General features: G+C 42.9%; 1 protein-coding gene and 1 long non-coding RNA gene across 10 annotated transcripts in view; one reads left to right on the forward strand and one right to left on the reverse strand.

Moving 5' to 3' along the window:
• The window catches only part of LOC130295794 (uncharacterized), a 104,285-nt gene that overhangs the window by 71,508 nt on the left and 7,419 nt on the right, over window positions 1-25,358 (forward strand). For 2 of the 6 annotated variants that reach the window (XR_008848989.1, XR_008848992.1), the window contains 2 exons: window positions 17,170-17,306; window positions 24,594-24,952. The exons of 1 other annotated variant lie outside the window; for it this stretch is intronic. This is a non-coding gene — a long non-coding RNA (uncharacterized LOC130295794). Of the gene's footprint in view, window positions 1-17,142; window positions 17,307-21,819; window positions 22,026-24,593; window positions 24,953-25,358 lie in introns of those variants that run through there. 3 more of the 6 variants (XR_008848990.1, XR_008848991.1, XR_008848994.1) reach the window with 3 other exon arrangements.
• Window positions 1-25,358, reverse strand: part of PLCB2 (phospholipase C beta 2) — a 103,147-nt gene that overhangs the window by 44,152 nt on the left and 33,637 nt on the right. For 3 of the 4 annotated variants that reach the window (XM_056546918.1, XM_056546916.1, XM_056546919.1), the window contains exons 3-5: window positions 24,147-24,215; window positions 1,006-1,146; window positions 537-616 (exon numbers count right to left, since the gene is read on the reverse strand). In XM_056546918.1, the coding sequence (XP_056402893.1) occupies window positions 537-616; window positions 1,006-1,146; window positions 24,147-24,215 (290 nt within the window). Of the gene's footprint in view, window positions 1-536; window positions 617-1,005; window positions 1,147-24,146; window positions 24,216-24,343; window positions 24,588-25,358 lie in introns of those variants that run through there. The other variant, XM_056546917.1, reaches the window with a different exon arrangement.

A 25,358-nucleotide genomic window follows, 5' to 3' on the forward strand; every position in this document is an offset into this window, starting at 1 on the left:
GTAGGAAACCTTTTGGGGTTTAAAAGTGCAGGTTTTCCATGACCTGCAGTAGTTAGGTCACTACGGATAGAAATACTCATTACTCAGGTATAGAAATAGAGAGACACTGGAGATCTCCATCCTTGGCGACGAAATAATGTGGAAAATATATATATTTTTTTATCCACAGAAAACCCCCTTAAAGAGTACCTGTCATCAAACCATATTTTCTAAACTAATTTAGATTATATTCAATAACTACTTCTTTATCCTCCTGCCCTTAAAAAAAAGTTCCTGAGTTTGGTCTCCTGCCAGGCCGGCAGGAGACCAAACTAACTGTTTGACTTGGGCAAGGAACAGAAAAGAGCCACCTAGTGGCCGTCTTTTCAATCACATTAGAAACATATAAAGGTTGAGAATTTTAACAGAAAGTAAATAGCAAAGTGTCTTATAGTTACATAAGGAACAATATATTAAAAGTTTATTTTGGTGACAGGTACTCTGTAAATGTAACTGCATAGAACCTCTGAGACAGAACTAATGCACACATTACTTACATTTTCTCATAGAAGGAGTAGCGAGAGGCATTGCTTACAAGAGGATTTTTTAGGATTGTCATAATGTCAGTAGCCCAGTCCTGGAAAAAAAAAAAAATCTGTTATTAAAACAACAAGACCTCTCCATCCTCTAATACATTATATGTGGCTTGAAAAACATGTATGTCCAGCTCCGGCTTCAGATAAATGCTTTCTTTATTTCTTCATAACAAAAGCATACAGAGCTTAAGTAGAAAAAGTGCAGGCAGGTTAATCTGGTGCAGAAATTAAAATTTCGACAGTCAATTCTTTCGGCAGAATCCATTAGGAAATGCATTGACCTCCATGAAGACACTGCTTTTCCGAGTGGTCCTAGTAAATGGTAAATTAAGCCATAATACAGAAGGTGGAGCTGTGCACTAATCTAAGAAATAATCAATATGTTTGTAAACAAAAGGGACCATTTCTTTATAAGACTTCTGTACTATACCTTGCCGACGTGCTCCTTGTAGGATACAAAGTTATGAAAGGTAAGGTCCACCATGTCTGATCCAGTGACGAAACAGAGAGTTTTGGCCAGGAAAGTATTATCAGGAAAGTCCATATTAAAAACGTCTCGTAATTTCTGACTCTACAATTAAAAGGAAAATTATATTAATAGATCTTGTAATGAAAAGAAAAAAGGCAGAGCGCCTCATAGGGTAATAAAGTATAGCAGGTTATAACTATATCGTACACAGCCAATATGGCCGCTCACCTGAGTGGGTTGTGGGGCAGCCACACCTCCGTATAACACCAATCAATCCCACTACGGGGAGACTTTTTAGTCAATATTGGCCCTCATTTACTTAGAAAATCGGGTTGTAAGTCTATCTTGCTTTCTTACCCGACTGCTTTTTCCCCCTGGTATTTATTATTATGTCGCATCCTGTTTGTCGCACTGGGTTTTGTTGGTTTTGGTTTCCAACTCCTCTGAGTTGTCGGGAAAAAATCCACAACAATTCAACAAATTCGGGTTGGAAACCTTTATAAATACGTGGGAAAGCTCAGAAATGTCGGGTTGCGCCCCTTTTTCGGGTTTGGGAGAATCCACATCGGGTCCGTCGGGAAAAAATGTCGCATCGTGTCGCAGACTGGCGCACGATGTCTGCGACATGTCGCAGACAAAGATGCGCCAAAAAAAAACGACAAAAGAAGTCGGGTTTAGAATAGTAAATGAGGGCCATTGTCTGTTGCAGTGCCGAAATAAAAAGATATATTCTAAGATTGGAAAAGATTTGCACCAGTTTAAGCTTGCACCTTAGGCTAGGTAGGCACTGCCATTGTGCTCTGACCTATTCAGGGTCCTTTTGGTCATAGCGCAACTGACATGGCCAGGTTCCAATGGATCCCGTTGAGTTAAATTTCAGATGTCCGTCATTTTACAGTTGAATGGAATCCGTCAGATGTCCAGTATTTACAGCTGACCAAAGTCTGTCGGATGTCCGGTATTGTACAGCTGAATGTAGTCCGTCTGATGTCCGGTATTTTACAGTTGAATGGAGTATGTTGAATGTCTGGTATTTTCAGCTGAACGGAGTCCGTCCTATGTACAGTTTTTACAGTTGAAAGGAGTCCATCAGAGTCCGGTATTTACAGCGGAACGGAGTCCGTCAAATGTCTGGTATTTACAGTTGAATGGAGTCCATCGGATGTCCAGTATAGTACAGTTGAATGGAGTCCATCGGATGTTCAGTATAGTACAGTTGAATGGAGTCCATCTGATGTCCAATATCTTCAGTTGAATGGAGTCTGTCGGATGTCCAATATTTTACAATTGAACGGAATCCGTCAGATATGACAGTTGAATAGAGTCCATCGGATGTCTATTTTACAGTTAAATGGAATCTGTCGGATGTCTCGTATTTACAGTTGAATTGAGTCCATCTGATGTCCAGTATTTACAGTTTATTGGAGTCTGTCAGATGTTCAGTATTTTACAGTTGAATGAAGTCCTTTGGATGTACGGTATTTTACAGTTGAATGGAGTGCGTTGAATGTTCGGTATTTACAGTTGAACGAAGACCTTCGGATATCTGGTATATTGCAGTTGAACAGAATCCATCGGATGTCCAATATTTTACAGTTAAATGAAGTCCATTGGATGTCCGGTATTTTACAGTTGAAAGGAGTCCATTGGATGTCCGGTATTTACAGCTGAATGGAGTCCATTGGATGTCTGGTATTTACAGCTGAATGGAGTCTGTTGGATATCCAATATTTACAGTTGAACGGAGTCCGTCGGATGTCCTTTATTTTACAGTTGAACGGAGTCCATCAGATATCCAATATTTTACAGTTGAACAGAGTCTGTCAGATGTCCAATATTTTACAGTTGAATGGAGCCCATCGGATGTCCATTTTACAGTTGAATGGAGTCTGTTGCATGTCCGGTATCTACAGTTGAATGTAGTCCGTCAGATGTCCAGTATTTTACAGTTGAATAAAGTTTGTCAGATGTCCAGTATTTTACAGTTGAATGGGGTCCGTTGGATGTCCAGTATTTTACAGTTGAATGGAGTCCATTGGATGTCTAGTATTTTACAGTTGAACCGAGTCCATCCGATGTCCGATATTTTACAGTTGAACTGAGTCCATCAGATGTCCGATATTTTACAGTTGAACTGAGCCCATCAGATGTCCAATATTTTGCAGTTGAACGGAGTCCTTCGGATGTCCAATATTTTAGAGTTCAGTGGAGTTCATCGGATGTCCAATATTTTGCAGTTAAATGGAGTTTGTCAGATGTACGGTATTTTATAGTTGAGTGGAGAAAAATAGGATAAGCTGTATTTGTTTCTCCGCTCAACTCCCCTACTTCTGAGGGACTGACCGACAGTGCTCCTTTTAGTAGAGCATGCCTGCAGTGTGAACGAGCCCTTACAAGACTTAGGGATTTAATATTGACTGCAGGGGGAGTAACAAAGTAAGTGGCTCCCTGCTCCACCATTGTTTTCAATGGTATCTGCATCCTGAGGGCGAAAGTGGCCCCTGTGACAGCAATGGCTCCTACATTGGTAGTTTTTCCCACTGTTTCTGTTTCTGTGAAACAAACCACAAGCACAATGAGAAGTTGTCCTGCTCATTCCCATAAAGGTCTAGCCTAACATCCTGAATGTTTTATCTTAAATACCGATGTTGAAAAAATAAAAATGACCATGACAGCATCCAGACTCCACAGGACAGACCGGGGGAAAAATCTGTTAAGCGGCACTGACAGCCCAAGACTTCCTCAATCTGTCACAATGTGCTTATGTAATGCCAAACCATTGGACAGATGTAACTTATCTTTCTTATGAGGCCTGTAAAGGAACAGTCACTGTTGATACATTGTATCTCTACAATTGTATCTCTACAATTCTTAAAGGAACCAGAACCCCGGCTTATAGTTAATATGTACCTGTCGCTTTAAGAAACTTGACATGCCCTAGAGTAGTGGTCTCCAAACTGTGGACCCCCCCAGCTATGCCTGCACCAAAAGACAAGGAATATTAAGCCTATGAATGAGTACATGTGGGTAAACTCAAATAATGCTTACAATTGCTTACAATTTGCTCCTAAAACTATGTGTGTGTGTGTGGGGGAGGGGGGGGCAATATATAAAAATCAGATTCAAGTCAATGTTCTTAGTACACTGCTACAGTATGTGGTTGAGTGACTAATCAGCCACATGCCTACAAGGGGAATGTGAGGGCAGAAATAAAGCAGACACAGCAGACAGTATTGGTTGGTAAAAGACATAGGAAAGTTTATGTTGCTGTGGTGGTGGTGGTGGGGGGGGGGGGGGGGGTGTTGCACAGCTAAAGCTGTATTTACATAGTAACAGAGTTAGTTTGGTTGAAAAAAAAGAAAACGCATGTTCATCAAGTGGCACCGAGATGGAAGGGTTATGTTGGATAAAGGGGAGGAGTATGGGTGGATGAAGGGGAGGGGTATGGGTGGATGAAGGGAAGGGGTATGGGTGGATGAAGGGAAGGGGTATGTGTGAATAAAGGTAAAAAGTATGGGTGAATGAAGGAGAGGGGTATGGTGGATAAAGAGGAGGGGTATCGGTGGATAAAAGGAAGGAATATGGGTGGATAAAAGGAGGTATGGGTCAATGAAGAGAACAGGTATGGTGGAGATAGGGGAGGAGATAGGTAATGAAGGGGAGGAGTATGGGTGGATGAAATGAAGGGTATGGAGGGATTATGGGCATGGGTGGATGTAGGGCTGGGCGCCATACCGGTTCATACCGAATACCGAAATTTTTGGGCTGCACGATATGAATTTTAGCCCATACCGCAATAACGGTTGGGCCCCTCCCCCTTGGGAATGTATTATCAGCGCAGCGCTGTCCCCACATCGGGGAACTAATCCTATGTTACCCGCCTGTGCTGTTCTGCTCCCCCCAATTAATGATCAGCCCAGTCAGCAGGGTACTACTCACAGATGTCAAGCACTGCTCTCCTCCTCTTTGTTGCGGGCCGACACCGGCGCTGGAACTCTACACTGTACGCCAGTGGTCTCCAACCTGTGGACCTCCAGATGTTGCAAAACTACAATTCCCAGCAAGCTGGGAGTTGTAGTTTTGCAACAGCTGGAGGTCCGCAGGTTGGAGACCACTGCTGTACGCTGTATCCCTATGCCGGCTGCAAAAGATAAAGAAAATAAACTTTTAACTTACCTACGTCGGCCCTGGAACGCCGGACAGCCGTCAGCCTATCACCGGCCGGAGCAATGTCCCGCCCCTGCCAGTGATAGGCTGAGCCCACTGTCATGTAAGAAGCCAGCTTACATGACAGTGGGCTCAGCCTATCACTGGCCGGAGCGGGACATCGCTCCGGCCGGTGATAGGCTGATGGCTGTCCTCCCCCGTCCCCAGCGTGCGGCCGAAGTGGGTGAGTGAAAAGTTTATTTTCTGTATCTTTTACACCCCGGGCATAGGTATACAGCGTACAGCAGTGGTCTCAAACCTGTGGACCTCCAGCTGTTGCAAAACTATAACTCCCAGCATGCCCGGACAGCCGTTGGCTGTCCGGACATGCTGGGAGTTGTAGTTTTGCAACAACTGGAGGTCCGCAGGTTGGAGACCACTGGCGTACAGTGAGTTCCATCGCCAGCGGCCCCCAACAAAGAGGAGGAGGGCAGTGCTTGACATATGTGAGTAGTACCCCGCTTGTCTGATCATTAATTGGGGAGAGCAGAACAGTGCTGGCGGGTCAGATGATTTGGGGGGAAGGGGGGAGCCGAACACCGCGTGCGGATCACATGATTGGGGGGGGGGGGTTGGGGAGACAGAACAGCGCTGGCAGGTCACATGATTTGAGGGGGGGCAGGGGTTAGAAAATACCGTTATATAGCGTGGAACCGCCGTAAGTTGAAAAAATACCGAGATACGCATACTTGGTCATACCGCCCAGCCCTAGGTGGATGAAGGGAAGGGGTATGGGGGATAAAGAGTAGGGGTATAGATAGATGAACAGAAGTGATATGGGTGTATGAAATGAAGGGTTTTGGGTGGATGAATGAAAGGAGTATGGGTGGATGAAAGGGAGGGGTAGGGGTGGATAAAAAGAAGGGGTATGGATGAAGGATAAGGGGGATGAAGGGAACGAGTATGGGTGGATGAAGGGAAGGGGTATGGGTGGATAAAGGGAAGGGACATGGGTGGATAAAGGGGAGGGGTATGGGTGGATGAAGAGAAGGGTATGCAGGGAAGAAGGGAAGGGGTATGGGTGGATGAAGGGAAGGGGTAGAGATGGATAAAAGAAGTGGTATGGGTGGACGAAGGGAAGGGGTATGGGTGGATGAACGGAAGGGGTATGGGCAGATGAAGGGAAGGGGTATGGGCGGATGAAGGGAAGGGGTATGGGCGGATGAAGGGAAGGGGTATGGGTGGATGAAGGGAAGGGGTATGGGTGGATGAAGGGAAGGGGTATGGGCGGATGAAGGGAAGGGGTATGGGCGGATGAAGGGAGGGGGTATGCAGGATAAAGGGGAGGGAAATGGGTGGATGAAGGGAAGGGTATGCAGGATAGAAAGGGGGGGGTAAAGGGAAGGGGTGTGAGGGGCTAAGTTGAATGTATATAGGTGGATGAAGGGAAGGGTGTGGGGAGATGAAGGGGTAATGGGGGAAGTAGGGGAGGGGTATAGGTGGATGTGATTATATAATTCTACATTCACATTAATGTTATTTTGTTCTAAGAATGTACTCTGTTTTGGACCCTTCAACTGATCCTGTTGTGACCAGTTCCTGAGGTAGACAGTTCTATAAATTCAGTTTTTATGGTAAAGAAGGATGGTCACCTCTGGGGATTTAACTTTTTTCTGCTAACTGAGGGAGCGCCCCCTTGTCTTTTGAGAGGGTATTACCTGAAACAGCTTTTCATCATATTTCTTGAATGGTCGATTTCTATATTTAAAGAGTTCCTGACATTTAATAAATCTTCTGGCATGTCCTCCAGACATGTCAGAAGTTTGGATCACACTGTTTTAGTCCTAAAACTGCTGCTATCATGAGTTAAAGCTATTCAGCCAGGGACTCTTGACATTTTTGATGTCCCTTATAGACTGAGCATCAAGGAAGAAAAAAGGGATTATAAATGATGAGCTAACCATCTAGTCATGCATGTAATATCCATAATAAATTATCTGTCTATCTATCTCTTTTCCAAACCATATCACTAGTATCACTATGAGAGTCCTGATGCTGCTGCCCATCTAGCTGTCAATCAGCCTGTGTGGTGGGCAGGGGAAGCAGGACTCTTTTTCACGTCTTTCATTTTCTGTTCTCAGCGCAGTAGAAATCACCTGACAGGTTGGCTAAAGGGTACGTTCATTCTATGCACAGTTATCCGGCTGTGTCCCAATGACTATATGCCCGTTTGCAGCAGGCGCTGCTGGAATCGTCTCTGGTAGGACTGTGCAGACGTGCGCCATCTCATTGAAGGCAATGCAGTCTCAAAAAATGGACATGTTCATTCTTGGGGTGAACGTACTTGCCGCAGGGGGAAATCCGCAGTGTGCACATAGCAGCAGAATCCCATTGAAAACAATCGGACTCTGCTGCAAGCGCATTTTTGCAGCCAAATTTTGCAGGTGGAATGTTTGCTGTGTGAACAAGCCCTTAAACCAGGCATAGGCATCCCTTGGCACTGCATATGTTTTGGACTACTTCTCCCATGATGCTTTGTCAGAATATTGGCTGTAAGAGCATCATGGGAGATGTAGTCCAAAACATCTGCAGTGCCGAAGGTTGCCTATGCCTGCCTAAAACTGATCTGGTTGTCTTATAACCTGTAAGTATGTAAGTAGACAAACTCACCACCGGGTGTCACTGTAACTTTATGAGAGCATCAGAACACCAGAGAAAGGTTCAAATTTAGTTCACCTAATACATGTTTCATTAGGAAACAGACATACTATACAAAAGTGTTTCCTAAACAGGGTGTCTCCAGCTGTTGCAAAACTACAACTCCCAGCATGGCAAATGCACAAAGAAAGATATAAGAACTATTGGGACATAAATCATAGACTGCACAGAAGAAAATTAAAGCAGAACAACTAGACAATCATCCAGAGCAAAGCTGCCAAATCACTCAACTAGAGGTGACGCTGCATCGTATACAGCAGCCTATCCAGGGGTCTCTAAACCATTACATTGTAGCTCTGCCTGTTTAGGGTCATTGAGGGGCATTTATCAAAATTGAACATGCTTTTTGTTCAGTTTAGAAAAAAAACATTGCAGGGAAAGTGGCAACAGTGCTCCAATTTATCAATTGACACATGTACTTTAATGAATGCCCTCTTAAAGGGGAACTCCGGTGGAAAAAAATGTTTTCCAATCAACTGGTCTGTCTGACAACAGTGCTCTCTACTGACACCTCTGTCCATGTCAGGTACTGTCCAGAGCAGGAGAGGTTTTCTATGGGGATATGAATCTAATATGCACAGTTCCTGACACGGACAGGGGTGTCAGCAGAGAGCACTGTTGTCAGACAGAAAAGAAATTCACAAATGTTTTTGATTTATACAGGAACTAATAAGTACTGGAAGGATTAAGATTTTCAATAGAAGTCATTTACAAATCTGTTTAACTTTCAGACACCAGTTGATTTAAAAACATTTGTTTTCTACTTGTTTCCACCAGAGTTTCCCTTTAAGTGCTCTGATTAAATGTCGTAGAGCAATGGCGGGCCGGGCGACAATTGTATTAAAAGTGTCACGGACCTTAATACAATTGTCACATGGAGACATATAGGGCAGGGTTGAATTGCTCTGTGATATGTTCTAAATCTGGCCCGTGCGGCTTTTGAGCGTTATTTCACAGAAAAGTCGCACATGATAAATTAGTGACCACTTCATTTAGTAGTCATAAAAATTAGACAGTCTAAATGAAATGTCACAGGAAAAGTCGCATGGGACCAGCCTGCAACTTTTCCTGCGACAAATTTAGACGAAAAAAGCTGTCTTAATTATCTGAATTCGCTTCATTGTCCTGTTTAAAGATGAATCTCTTCCCCAGTCAAGTCTTTTACAGACTCCATTAGATTTTCTCCATGCATTGCCCTGTATTTGGCTCCATCCATATTTCCATCAATTCTGACCAGTTTTCCTGGACCTGCTAGAGAGAAGCCTCCACAACATGATGCTACCTCCACCATGTGTCACTGTGGGGATGGTGCACAGTAGGGTTGGTTTTCCAGCACATATAGCATTTATAGATATTTGTCTTGGATTCTTTCACCAGGCCTCCCTCACACCTTGGGCTGGCACAGTGAAAAGTAAATTGCACTAGAGTGATGGTGGTAGTAGTCCGCATGGGGAGTCTTTGAGAGTAAAGATAAAGACACAGTCTTTAACCCATTAGAGTGCAGGGAGTATGGGTACGCCCTTGCGTCCTGGTAGTTAAGTACCTGTACTTTCTCCAATCACTGCTGCTAACCGTACGGAGATCAAGTCAGGATGACTGTTGTAATCGCACAGAAAGCATCCTGTCACAACCCCCCTTGTCAGCGATGGCCTGCGAATCACGGCACTTCCGTGCCAATCGGGTCTCTGGTGACCCAACAACAAGGAAGATGAGGTTTGATTGATGCTGTCCGGGGCAGCACCAATCACCCTTCACTGGCAGGAGGGAGGTGGCAAAACTATAGGTTTCCCAACCTGTGTGCCCCAGCTGTTGTAATACTACAACTCCCAGCATGCACTGACAGACCGTGCATGCTGGGAGTTGTATTTTTGGCTCAGTCTGTTACCTAAGGCTGGGTTCACACTACGTTTTCTCCCATACGGGAGCGCATACGGCAGGGGGGAGCTAAAACCTTGCGCTCCCGTATGCCTTCGTATGCGCTTCTGTATGTCATTCATTTCAATGAGCCGGCCGGAGTGAAACGTTTGGTCCGGTCGGCTCATTTTTGCGCCGTATGCGCTTTGACAACCGGACCTAAAACCGTGGTTGACCACAGTTTTAGGTCCGGTTGTAAAAGCGCATACGGCGCAAAAATGAGCCGACCGGACCGAACGTTTCACTCCGGCCGACTCATTGAAATGAATGACATATGGGAGCGCATACGAAGGCATACGGGAGTGCAAGGTTTTAGCTCCCCCCTGCCGTATGCGCTCCCGTATGGGAGAAAACGTAGTGTGGACCAGCCAAACTCAGTGTTTCTCCACCAGTGGGCCTCTAGCTGTCCCAACACTACAACTCCCAGCATGCACTGTCTGTCACAGTCTGCATTTTATATCCACATATGGGGGATTCCTTCCCTTCTGAGCCCTGTTTTTATAATGGGGTAATTTATTGGGAATTCCAACATAAAGACCCCTAAATCTACTTCAAACTGAACTGTTCCCTGAATTCAGATTTAGAAATGTTCATGAAAAATTGGAAGATTGCTGCTCTAATGTCTTCAAAAAGTAAAAACATGTCACAGGGAGGCGTGACCGTGACGTCACGATCACGTCCTCCGGCTCCAAGCATTCTAAACAAGATATTCAGAACGCAGGAGCACTGGAGTACCCATTTAAGTCCAAAATTGGCTGAGTCCTTAAGGGGTTACAAGGTAACAGGCAGGCTTTCAGGAGGCTGAAGCAGGTTTTCCCAATAAATTTAATCTGTGCTTTTCTCTTCATCAGTTTCTTTCTCTATCCAGCATTTCAGTAGCCAGCTTCTTCAAGATGCAGGTAAAGCAGCTGCTCTGCTCAGATTTTCCTTTCTTTCAGTCTCCAATAGTACACTGCCCAGCTGCAGGGTGCACTTACTTATATACGGGAATATTCTTTCAAACATATGTGATGTATTAGCATGTGTACTGCACTTCCCAACTGCGGGGTGCAACATGTAAGATTGACTATGCCATTCCTTCCTGCACTCAACTTAAGACGGACTAACTTTCTATCTTACTGAAGACAGTTTGGACTCTGCCTAAGCTCTGTTCCTTTCAAAGAGTTTCCTACAGTTTTACTGTGTGGGAACAAATTAAAGGCAAAGTAGAAATCTATTTTGTAGTGGACCCAGTGTGACCCTACAGATACAGTATACATAGCTATGTATACACTGTACCACATTGTACATAATGTCCATAGTCTACAACAATATACAATAACCCTTCGGGGAGAACCTCTAGGGGAAAGAAGCCCTCTTCCTAGGGACTCACTTGCAATAGGGCTTCTTTCCCCTAGGGTTCTCCCCGAAGGGTTATTGTAAATTGTACTACAGTACTTACCCTGGGACTCATACGGAATTAATTGTGATTGAATAGTCTTCAACAATAACATTTGCATACAAAGAAGAATAGGAATATTTGACAAGTCGTTCTCTAATCTATATGCAGAACAATACTAACGGCCATGATTGTACAGTAAGGCCAAAGAGAAGGAAATGACTACTGGCACATGGCCATATTCTCTCTTCTGGAAAATATAAGAGACTGCCAAAGAAAACAAGTCCACAACTATCATTGAAAAATATACTCACAATCTGAGGAACATGGAGTTCCTGTACTGTACCACATTTGTTCTGCGCTCAACAGAGCTCTGGTTCTATCCCCGATAACACCGCATCTACATCCATACAGCTACATTGTAGGGCTGCCCTGCACTCACCCTTTCTTATTATAGTATGTTGTGAAAAACTATTTTTTTTTTAAATCAACTGGTGCCAGAACATTAAACAGATTTGTAAATTACTTCTATTTAAAAATCTTAACCCTTCCAGTACTTATCAGATGCTGTATACTAGAGAGGAAGTTCTTTTATTTAAAAATTTCTTTTCTGTCTGACCACATTGCTCTCTGCCGACACCTCTGTAATTTACAAATCTGTATAACTTTCTGGCACCAGTTGATTTAAAAGGGGTACAGAGTACCCCTTTAATAATTTCAATAATTTCTGAAGACTTCTTTACAGAACTGTGGCCTCCCTTTTATTAAGATTGAGCTTTCCCCTTTATAGACTTGAGTTTGTAAAAGTGTTGACCAGCCTGTAACAATTGATAGCCAATTCTCAGGATTGGCCAGAAATATTAGGTCGGCGAGGGTCTGACTCCCATCACCCCCACAGACCAACCATTGAGTAAGTGCCGCGTCCTCTTCAATGTTTACTTCTCCTTGCATTGCCATACTACTATGAGAACTGTAGTGTGGCCCTGTGCATTTGAATGGGACAATTCTGCAGTGCCTTGCGAACCGCCAGAACACCCCTTCAAACAGCTGATAAGCCATTGATTTTTAAAGACTGGATAAGCCTTTTAAAAGATTTTTGACCAAATAAATATAGTTCAATTCCGCCACCGTTACATGATCTACGTTACAAATTTACAGTATTGCACTTGAGGAGATGAAATCCTCTGTCTGAGAATGGTATTGGAAGTGTTTGCAGAAGAGAAGGATCTAGAGGAAGCAATTTCTGTGACCAGGCAGTCGGTAAAGCAAGTCGTGTGTGTGGCGACTAGAGGGTGTATGCTGGGACCTGTAGTGCTCCGAATATGTCAATGGTGTTGCAGTTCCATGTAACCCAGCCTTAGGTCCGCATTACTTATGTCAATGGATAGGCTGCATGTGTTGGTAAAAAGCAGGACTCTCGGGGTATGTCCCTGTGTGCTGGTGATGTCGGTCGGGATGGCCTTGATGTTAGGGTGCATGCAGTTAAACAAGAAGTAGGCACAACGCAATTCTACTTCTAAAACTTCAGACGTAAACAGCGGTACAGTGCGCTTCTTAAAACTCCCAGGCTAAAAAATTAAACAGTGTAGAGTATGTGGATCTGTTTTCCCCTTGAATTAAATTAAGGGAAACAGACTTTTTGAGGGTGTTTTTTTTGCACAGTAAAAAAATAAAAAGGGCAGACTAGACAGACTAGATGGACCATGTGGTCTTTTTTCGCAGATAATCCTCTATGTTTTTATAAATACTATATAACACAATGACAACAATTAGAGGACATAATACAAAGGGCAATGCTCAGCTTGTTACAAATGCTACCTATGTGAGAGGGTGGGGTGACTTTGTACGACCCTCTGCCAAAAAAAAAAAAAAAAAATCCTGTCCCATGCCTTCGCCCCCTGATAAAGTGTCGCCCTAGCTCTGGGCCTTGTTGGCCAAGTTGAATGGGCGCTAACATTTAAAAAAATAAATCTTTTGCCATGTCAAAGTTCTGATTGGTCGGGGTCTCAGTGCTGCACGCGGAAGTGTGGTTTACTCCCTGGATCTTAGCGATCTTTGTCTTTCTGTACCATAGACTAGACTAGACTAGACATAGACCAGAGCAGCGAGACAAAGATCAAAACTTTTGACATGCCTCTGTAATATGTCAAAAGTTTTTGTTTGTTTTTTGTTTTTTTAGAGACACTTAGTAGGTCTTCAAATGTATTTTTTTAAAGCTTTTTTATGTTAAATGGGCACTGTCAGATTCAAAAACTTTTAATATATTGTACATCTTGGTAAAACTTTAACCTTTCTTATATACGTTGTAAGAAAATGTCATCTCCTTGTTATAGAAATCATGGCTTAAAAAAAATAAAAAAAAGACCACTAGGGGTCCCCATACCATCCAAAACATAATGCCATCCAGCTGCAGCATCATCTTTGTCTCAGCTGAAGCACAGGCAGGGACAAAGTCCAGGAAGTGAGGGCGGGACTAGCACTGCTCTGTGCTCACTCCTGTTCTATCAGACTGCAGCATGCAAAAAGAAGAGGAGGGGATTACAGAGCAGCCTGCAGTGATTGGATGAAGAGACCCAGTACAGCAGAATCAGGGAGGAAGATGAGTCATGCAGTGTGAGGACACGCCCCCTCCAAAGCACAGCATGACAAACCATGTGAGCAATAGAGAGAAGGTATTTGTGAGAGAAATATAGGGGCTAGACATATAATAATTATATATAAATGATCAGGATTAGATGCATATAACTTTTTTTTTTTTGTGGGATATGACAGGTACTCTTTATGTTAAAACTACATGGGATTTTGCCTTGTCGCACTGCATTAATCATGCTGCTTTGTAACTTAGGTAAGTGAATGGGGTCTCATTGTGGCCGACAAGTAGCTGTGGCCTGGACTTGACAGTCACAAGAAATCCATGACTGTGTAGCCTTAACCCAGTGTTTTTGAATAGTGCTCCACCAGCTGTTGCAAAACTACAACTCCCAGCATGCTGGGAGTTGTAGTTTTGCAACAACTGGAGGCACCCTGTTTGGAAAACACTGCCATAGCAGAATTAGTGTAACATCACCGAGCAGAATCAGCAGAATGGGGGGACATACACTTGACTAGGACCAAGCTGCAGTTCCAGATATCACCACTGGTTCGAGTAATACTGCCACATGCTGGTGATTGATGGGTGTTGCAAGGTGATAAATATAGGCTGCCAATGATATATATATATATATATATATATATATATATATATATATATATAGCAACAGAATATATATATATTGTCCATATATATATATATATATGTGTATATATAGTCCTGTGTTCTGCACTTTTATGAAAATCAGCAGTGAAATAATATGATTTATCACTTTGAGGACAAGCAGTCCATGTAACCGGAGAACACAAATTTTCTGGTGAATCTCTATAATCTGCAACCAACATGTAAAAGTCGATATACCCACAAAGGGCACCTGCTCCGGAGTAAGGGATCTGTTTTCTGTGGATTTACCTACTTGCATTTCCTGTGCAAATGACGCCAGTAATCGTATCCTACTATGCAAATCCTAGCAAAACCCTGGGCCCGAGCAAAGGATAAGAGAGCGGCAGACGACACGGGCTAAGATTTCATGGGCTATAATGGGGATTACTGAATTTGAATGATGTTTACAGCTCATTGTGCAATGCTAAAGTATTCAACCCCTTCCAGATGTCCGCTATGATGGCATATATTGTCCTGTGTCGCTCATCTTAAAGGGTTAAATGTTTTAGAATCAACTGGTGTCAGAAAATGTATACAGATTTGTAAATTACTTCTATTTAATCATCTTAATTCTTCCAGTACTCATCAGCTGTTGTATGCTACAGAGGAAGTTGTGTAGTTCTTTCTAGTCTGACAGTGCTCTCTGCTGACACCTCTGTCCATGTCAAGAACTGTCCAGAGTAGAAGCAAATCCCCATAGCCAACCTCTCCTGCTCTGGACAGTTCCTAACATAGACAGATGTGTCAGCAGAGAGCACTGTGGTCAGACTGGAAAGAACTACACAACTTCATGTGGAGCATACAGTAGAAATCTTGTATAAATCACAACTAAAAACACAAAAAATACATGATTTTTACAAGTTTTTTGATCACTGAAGGAAATGTGTTTAGGTGCATGTGTGGATGGATGAATGTGAAGTAGCCCTGAGACCAGTGTTTCCCTACTAGGGTGCGTCCAGCTATTGCGAAACTACAATTCCCAGCATGCCCGGACAGCCAAATGAACCTGCTGGGATTTGTAGTTTTGCAACAGCTGGAGGCACACTGGTTGGGAAACACTGCCCAATGGTGCATTCACACCACATTTTTGCAATACAGTTCCCGTATACGTTTTCAATTTGGGAACCATATGGAACCGTATTGAAAACTGTATGCATTGACTCTCCATTGAAAACCATATGCCAAAGGATGCATCCAGTTATATACTTTTTGTGTCTTGTACGGTTTTGTCCGTTTTTTCCCGTAGCCTGCCTCGGTTTTTGGTCTGGGTGAAAAACTGTATTGAAACAGTATACAGTTCTTTTAACATGGAAGTCAATGGGAACCATAGAGAACCGTAAATACATACTGCACCATATGGTTTTTGACTTTGCACATGCGCATTGCACGCTGAATGTTTCTTTCGTGGAATTGCAATCAAACGTAAGTAAAAACTTTATTCATAATGGAGTGAAAATTTAAAAACGTATACGTTTTTTTTCTTAAAAATGCGGATGCATGGTTTTTAATCGTATAAGAGTTAAAATTTGTACACACGTTTTGATTCAGTTTAGTATGGCTTTGAGGAATCAGTTTTTCATCAAAAACCTGATACGGGAACTGTATAGCCAAAATGTGGTGTGAATGCAGCCTTAGACTGTTATCACACACATCACTGTTTCATTCGAGCACAACTGCATCCACGTGTTTCAATACTGTAACTGGGTCATGTGCTCACAAGATTGAACCACAGAAAATCACAGTGTTTAATGTATTAGAGGGAGTGGTCAGTCCTGGGTCAGCTGAATTCCTGTGAACTATAGGATGAGATCATCACCTTTCATATTCTCCTGGAAGCTCCCAGACTCCTCCCCACCAAACTCTACCTGTATATTGCTACTGCTGGTACACCTCCCCTAAGGCTCTGTTCACAGGTAGCATTTTTTATTTATTTAAGGGGTATTCCAGTGTTGTTGTGATTTTTCCTAAAATTGCAGCAACAAAGATGCTAGTTCATTGTGCAATTGCACAAATCGCGTTAAAATCATTGGAAAATCACTGCATTTACTCTGACAAAATGCAGTTAAACTGTGTCAAAAATTCTGTAAAAATGTATTATGTGAACGCAGCCTGAAGATAACAAATCTTCATAAAACACCCTGATTGGGATTATGGGTCAAATCACTTTTTCTTCATGGCAATATTTCCCTAAAAACGCACTTTGATGAAGAAATCTCATCAAAACTACACTTAATGTGAACTGACCTCAACCCACTTATGAGTTTCTGCAGCTTAAGCTTCTGGTTGCTGGAGGCTAGCCAGGTAATAAGGTTGATCTCATGAGGTGAATTGCATTGATTTCACCCCCTCTCTCTCTGCAAATTCAAAGGCAGCAAAAAAAATAATTTCTGTCCTGAAATAGAAATCAATATGGCTGAAAACCCATGCCTGCCACATCAGCTAAAACAGGTAAGCACAGTGCATACATAAGAACCTCTATATTATTTAGACATACGGATGTGTAATTGTAAAATCCTGCTGAATATTTTGTATATGAGTAAGGCTATATAGAGAATTATTAAAAACCTATCTGGTGCGTTCCTTTTAGATTGAGTGTACTAGTTTTGTTATTGCGTTTTGTTTCGGTGATCACAGTATTGTTGCTAGTTTGCTATTGAAAAACACAAGACTATGCAAAAATTCTCTCCAGATTTGATTTGCATTTTTGCTACTGAAGTTAACTAGGAAAATGAACAGAACCAGAAGTGAAAGGACATCTGAACTGAAGGAAATCTCAGCCAAGAACGCTGCAAAGAGGAATTCACCATTTCTCATTGGCTGACATGTGACCTCTCGCTGGTGTCGCGTTTTAAGGTACCCATACACGTACAATAGCTGTCAGATAAATGCTTGTCTGTCTGACATCTATCTCTCCAGGTTCCCCCTTACATACTAACGTTTGTTTTCTAAATGGAGAGAGGTGGGGTAAGCTGCTTCCAGACTTCTCTAGCGGCAGCTTATTTCCATAAAAAAAAAAAGAACTGAACAGTTTAAATCCAACATGCCCTAGATATTATCCCCCATACACATTAGACGAGACAGGTAGCTACCTAAGGCCTTGGAGACGCCTAACTCACCCCCTAAGAATCTAAAGTAAGTGGTGATGCGTACAATGTATGCAGGCAGTGCTGTTGCTAGAGGAGGACTGCTGTGGCTGGTGCCCCATAGCCCCCAAGTCTGTTACTAAATGTGGGGGCACTAAGGGTACCTACACTAACTACACACTGGGGGCTTCTACCTAATGGGAGGATTACTTACCTGCTGGGGGCTTCTATCTAACAGGGAGGATTTCCTACCAACTAACTGGGAGATTCTATCTAATAGGGGGGATTTCCTATCTACCTACCTGCTGGTGGCCACCTATCAAATTGGAGATTCTACCGAATAGGGGGGATTTTTACCTACCTATCTACTGGGGGCTTCTATTTAACATGAAAGGGGGGAATTCCTACCTAACTTTTGAGGGTTATTGCCTAATATGGGAGATTCCCTTCCTAACTACCTACTGGGGCTTTAACCTAATAGGGTGGATTTGCTACATACCTAGGGCTTCTACTTTTCTGGCAGATTCTGCTGAGTCGAGTAATGGTTGAAAGAATTTATTATAGCAGATAGAGAAGAAAAAGGAAAGAGAACAACACCTGTGAGTCACTGGATGTGACTGCACTGTAATCACTTATACGGTCTGCAGCACTTGTGCATAGCTGTATGGGGGGATATTGGTCTGTGTACAGTAGCTTTTATTCAGTCACTATATGGTGGTAATGTGTAGTCCTGGTGTATCGCAATTATTTGTCCCTTGTATAGTGGTTTTTATTTCATAACATTATGATGGTATTATTTAGTCACTGCTGTTGTAATATGTCATCCCAGTGTGGCAGTATAATTTTTTATGTTTCTAAACCCCAACCCCTGAGAAAATGCTGTGTGTACCCCGGTGAGAGGTGATGTACACCCTTTATACATCCGCATTTGGAGCGAGGGGCCTCATGTTGAAGTGTAGACTAAGGCCTCACAAAGTCAGTAACACTATTAGATATAAGATCAAGACACAATAGTGGTAAGAAAAGAGGAAAAGGATGTCAGAATGTTTCGCAATGTGGGGCATGTGCCAGAGATGGGTGGAGGAGAATCTTAGCCATCAGTATAACAATAGAACACCACACTAAATGCTAATATCCTCATAATATAAACCAAGTGATACATCATTTTCATCAAGGAGATCTTCTTAAATAAACAAGGATGTTAGAACTTTCCTGTAGGTTTTTGATATTTAAAAAGGTGTCATTCAATAACATTTAATGCCAAACATCACCCTAAGGCTCCAGGCACATGGAACAGATGGGCACTTAGCCTATACTGAGGGACATGGAGTCCCCATGGACAGGGACATAGCTAAAGGCTTATGGGTCCAGGCGCATATTGGCCCCTCTTCCTGGGCAACTTCTCTTTATTTTACAAGGACTACAACTCTCAGCAGACACAGAGAGGCAGAATAGACAGTTTTATCCGTGGACTTACAGGAGATGTTTTCCCTAGTCTTTTTTTTTTTTTATTTCTTCTCCACCCTAGATTGCAATACAGACTCCTTCTTGCCTCAACTACTGCCACATGTTGAGCTCCAAACATATAATACTGCCACACACAGTGCCCCCTAAATAAAATACTCCACGCTATCTGCCCTGTATATAATACTGCCACACACTGCCCTGTATACAACACTGCTATATCCTGTGCCCCTAAATACAATACCCCCAAATGCTGTGCCTCTAAATACAATATTACCACATACTGAGCCCTACATACAATACTGCCACATGCTGTGCCCCTAAATACAATACCCCCAAATGCTGTGCCTCTAAATACAATATTACCACATACTGAGCCCTACATACAATACTGCCACATGCTGTGCCCCTAAATACAATACCCCCAAATGCTGTGCCTCTAAATACAATATTACCACATACTGAGCCCTGCATACAATACTGCCACATGCTGTGCCCCTAAATACAATACCCCCAAATGCTGTGCCTCTAAATACAATATTACCACATACTGAGCCCTACATACAATACTGCCACATGCTGTGCCCCTAAATACAATACCCCCAAATGCTGTGCCTCTAAATACAATATTACCACATACTGAGCCCTACATACAATACTGCCACATGCTGTGCCCCTAAATACAATACCCCCAAATGCTGTGCCTCTAAATACAATATTACCACATACTGAGCCCTACATACAATACTGCCACATGCTGTGCCCCTAAATACAATACCCCCAAATGCTGTGCCTCTAAATACAATATTACCACATACTGAGCCCTACATACAATACTGCCACATGCTGTGCCCCTAAATACAATACCCCCAAATGCTGTGCCTCTAAATACAATATTACCACATACTGAGCCCTACATACAATACTGCCACATGCTGTGCCCCTAAATACAATACCCCCAAATGCTGTGCCTCTAAATACAATATTACCACATACTGAGCCCTACATACAATACTGCCACATGCTGTGCCCCTAAATACAATACCCCCAAATGCTGTGCCTCTAAATACAATATTACCACATACTGAGCCCTACATACAATACTGCCACATGCTGTGCCCCTAAATACAATACCCCCAAATGCTGTGCCTCTAAATACAATATTACCACATACTGAGCCCTACATACAATACTGCCACATGCTGTGCCCCTAAATACAATACCCCCAAATGCTGTGCCTCTAAATACAATATTACCACATACTGAGCCCTACATACAATACTGCCACATGCTGTGCCCCTAAATACAATACCCCCAAATGCTGTGCCTCTAAATACAATATTACCACATACTGAGCCCTACATACAATACTGCCACATGCTGTGCCCCTAAATACAATACCCCCAAATGCTGTGCCTCTAAATACAATATTACCACATACTGAGCCCTGCATACAATACTGCCACATGCTGTGCCCCTAAATACATTACCCCCAAATGCTGTGCCTCTAAATACAATATTACCACATACTGAGCCCTACATACAATACTGCCTCATGCTGCGCCCCTAAATACAATACCCCCAAATGCTGTGCCTCTAAATACAATATTACCACATACTGAGCCCTGCATACAATACTGCCACATGCTGTGCCCCTAAATACATTACCCCCAAATGCTGTGCCTCTAAATACAATATTACCACATACTGAGCCCTGCATACAATACTGCCACATGCTGTGCCCCTAAATACATTACCCCCAAATGCTGTGCCTCTAAATACAATATTACCACATACTGAGCCCTGCATACAATACTGCCACATGCTGTGCCCCTAAATACAATACCCCCAAATGCTGTGCCTCTAAATACAATATTACCACATACTGCGCCCTGCATACAATACTGCCACATGCTGTGCCCCTAAATACAATACCCCCAAATGCTGTGCCTCTAAATACAATATTACCACATACTGAGCCCTACATACAATACTGCCACATGCTGTGCCCCTAAATACAACACCCCCAAATGCTGTGCCTCTAAATACAATATTACCACATACTGAGCCCTGCATACAATACTGCCACATGCTGTGCCCCCAAATAAAATACTGCCATTTACTGTGCCTTGCATACAATACTGACACGTGCTGTGTCCCTGAATAAGATACTTCCATATACTGTTCTAATGAACTGCCTCACAGTCCCAACAAATAAAGTGTGCCATTGTCCACATAAACTGTGCCCCCAAATAAATGGTTCCCATAAGCTGGTAACTGTCCCCATATGTTTCCCTTGGATACTCACCTGTCCTGCCTCGCACACTGATCCTCTGCTCTGGATTCTACTAATCATGCGCAGAAACAATGCAGGCAGCGCTAATTTCCTCTCAGTGGAAGCGCTGGTTGGAAGGGAGCCTAGGTGTCCTGCCTGTGCTTACTTATTCAATTGTATCAATGTCTTAAAGACACTGATATAGTTGAATTTTGGGACTGCGGGAAACCTTTCTCCTGGTTCCCTAACCCAGCTGGGGGTGATGGAGGCCCCTGCTTTGTCTGTGCCTTATGTGGCAGGAGGGCCTTGGGCCCCCTAAACTATGGGGTTGTAATTATGGGCAGCATGACTTTTATAGTTACGCCACTGCCTATGGAGCTGTGGGCACTCTGGATGCCTCTTTGTCTCACCATATGAGGTTATTCAGTATGTAACAATGCAGACTCAGTCTCTATATTCCCCGACGATATTGGATTATTTATTAGAATGTAAGAATGCTGCAGCCTATATAATTATTTACCTGCGATATGATTTATATTTTCAGATGCTGTACTTGGAAGGTATCACAGCATTTGTTAGTACATATACAAATATGAACCAGCTTGCATCCAATGTAAAGCAACGAAGAGGCTGCAGCGCTGTGACCAGTTCAAACAGCTGATCGGCAGGAGTGCTTGGAATCTACTATTATAGGGGTACTCCACCCCTAAACATCTTATCCCCTATTCAAAGCATAGGGGATAAGATGTCTGATCGCAGGGGTCCTGCCGCTGGTGACCCCCGTGATCTCGTCTGCGGCACCCCAGCTCCATGCCGGATGACTGGCGGGGGCTGAGGCTTGTGACGTCACGGCCACGCCCCCTCAATGCAAGTCTATGGGAGGGGGCGTGGCGGACATTACGCCCCCACTCATAGACTTGCATTGAGGGGGCGTGGCCGTGATGTCATGAGCCTCCGGCGCTGCACCCGACACTTTAAACGAATGCCGGGTGCAGCAGGGAGATCCTTTGGATAGGGGATAAGATGTCTAGATGCAGAGTACCCCTTTAATAGCTATCAATTATAAAAGGCTAGATAACCCTTTTGGAGTACGTGTGGGGGATACACTGCAGGTTTTTTGTACATTTTTTGACTATTGAGGTTAATTGGAAAAGTAACTAAAATACTAATGTGCAGCATATCCACCAGGTGTAAACATACAATGGCTTTATTTGCTGCTAAATGCTGCAGACACTGATGGATACTGTATATGTTCACATGTTGGGCACACGTTGAAATTTCCGCATCATATGCTTCTGCTGCAGAAATCCCGATTCTGGAGTCCACAGAGAGAATAGACATGTCTATTCTTTCTGCGGAGTCCGTACCGAAATGCTGAGCTGTTCTAGTGCCGGCATCTTCTGCCGGCGCTGGGCTGTTGGTGGAATGTCAGTGCGGACATTCCACCATCTGCACACAGCCTTAGGGTATGAAAGCAAACTATACATTTACTGGCGCTGATGATGGTTGCTAAATATATATAATCTCCCGTTAATTTCAAAGAGGTGGTGCCAATCTGCTCATGTGCCACAGCCTGTACGCCTACTCACTCACTGCACAGCCCCTCCTTGACTGACATAAAGAGACCTGCACACCAGTCATGGAGGGGCTCGTAAGCTATCCCACCAAGCTGCTATTTTGTTAGCAAAATAAAAGTGACTTATAACCACAGTCTTCACATGCATTCCTATTACACAAAAACCCAATCATGACCATGAGAACTGAGGAGAGTGGGCAGATGATTTTACACGGTTGAGTACCAGTTAGCCATATGCATTGGGAAAGTTCCCGGCATATGTGGTAAACATATCTATAGAACCTCTTGTTACCCGACAGAGACCAGAAACTCCATTAACTGTAGGTAGTATTATATTGGAAATTCCTTTATGGAATAGCACAATTTCATAGAGCCATATACAGTACAGTGATCCCTCGACTTACAATGGCCTCAACATACAATAGTTTCAACATACAACGGTCTTTTCTGGACCATTGTAAGTTGAAACCAGACTCAACATACAATGTACAGACAGTCCAGATCTGCAAAACATGTCAATGGCTGGAAGAACCGACCAATCAGAATAGACATTTCACTGGTAAAACACCTGTACTACTGAAGCGTATGCACTGACTGGTGTCTGGTAGCGCCCCCTACAGTACAGAGAGATATTACATGTTCTGTACACTTTACCTGTACCAGGGTTAGCTGCTCCTTCGGACACCAGGCTCCATGTTACTTTTTTAGGACACTGTGTACTGTACAGGACCCTGAAGAAACTCCTGTCCTCTACATAGACCAGTGATTCCCAAGCAGGGTGCCCCCAGCTGTTGCAAAACTACAACTCCCAGCATGCCCGGACAGCCTTTGGCTGTCCGGGCATGCTGGGAGTTGTAGTTTTGCAACAGCTGGAGGCTCCCTGCTTGGGAAACACTGACATAGACAGTGATTACAGCTCCCAGCAGATCTTTCTTACTTTTATATGTAAGAGTTTGCTTTATCTATATTAGTTATCTACTTGTTTTTCTTTAATCCTCACTTTTTCCTATTTTTTGGATGACATTTTGGTGGCTTCAGAACCAATTACCAGGTTTCCATAGAGTTATGGCCTCAACATACAATGGTTTCAACATACAATGGTCGTCCTGGAACCGATTAATATTGTAACTTGAGGGACCACTGTATATACATATACAATCATCATGCCCATTATGTCTACAAGTAACATTACACAGAACCCAAAGTCAATACAAAAAACAGCCACTAAAACAATAAAAATTTCTGTTCAATACCACTGTTTTATATTTGCAACCAATAATAAATGGAATGAATACCTTGGGAATTTTTGCATGTTTTCCAAATCGTGTGTCCCGGATAGTGGTCAGTTCAATAAATTCAATTTCCTGTAAAAATAAAATGGGCATTGTCAGTTATAAAAACTTTTTATATGTTTTACATCTTGGAAAAACATTAACCTATTTTATAGAAATCATGGCTTATGAAAAAAAAAGACCACTAGGGGTCCCCATACCATCCAGAATGTAATCCCCTCCAGCTGCAGCATCATCTTTGTCCCACCTGAAGCACAGGCTGGGACAAAGTCCAGAAAGTGATGGCGGGATTGGGACTGCTCTGTGCTCACTCCTGTTCTATCAGACTGCAACATAGATTCTAAGTATTAAATGTCTTCAAAGCTTTCCTGTAATTTAAAACACTTTATGTAAAGAAATAAAATTGAAATTTCTCCACTTTATTCCTAATAAGGCTGTGTTCATTGACAGGGGAATGCCAGATGCAATAAACTGGATCCATTACACGCAGCACGTTGGATTTCTGGGCATGCTGGGAATTGTAGTTTTGCACAGTTTGAAGACCACTGGTACATGGTATGGTATGTGAACACATCCTAAAAAAGGCGACTGTTTTAACTAAACCAATTTAAGGCCGCATTCACACCACGTTTTTGCAATACAGTTCCCGTATCAGGTTTTTGATGAAAAACGGATTCCTCAAAACCTGACTAAACTGTATCAAAACTTGTACAAATTTCAACCCGTATACGATTAAAAACTGTATACGGTTTGAAAAATGATGTCCGGTTGCATCCGTTTTTTGAGAAAAAAACGTATACGTTTTTAACTTTTCACTCCATTTTTAATAAAGTTTCACTTGTTTGATTGAAATTCCAAGAAAAAAAACTGCAAAGTCAAAAAACATATCGTGAAAACCGCATGGAACCGTATGCACATACGGTTTAATACAGTTTTTCACCTGGACCAAAAAACTTGGTACACTACGGTTTTGGGTGCGGGAAAAAAAACTGACAAAACCGTACAGGATGCAAAACGGACACAACCTGATGCATCGTTTATCATACGGTTTTCAATGGAGAGTCAATGCATACGGTTTTCAATACAGTTCCGTACGGTTTTCACATTGAAAATGTATACGGGAACTGTATTGCAAAAACGTGATGTGAATGCATCCTAAATACTGAATTGCCCCTCCCAAAAGGGTGTTAGAAGGGGAAGGCTATGTTCACACGA

Source organism: Hyla sarda, chromosome 11 (assembly GCF_029499605.1).
Source record: "Hyla sarda isolate aHylSar1 chromosome 11, aHylSar1.hap1, whole genome shotgun sequence".
Taxonomy (NCBI): domain Eukaryota; kingdom Metazoa; phylum Chordata; class Amphibia; order Anura; family Hylidae; genus Hyla; species Hyla sarda.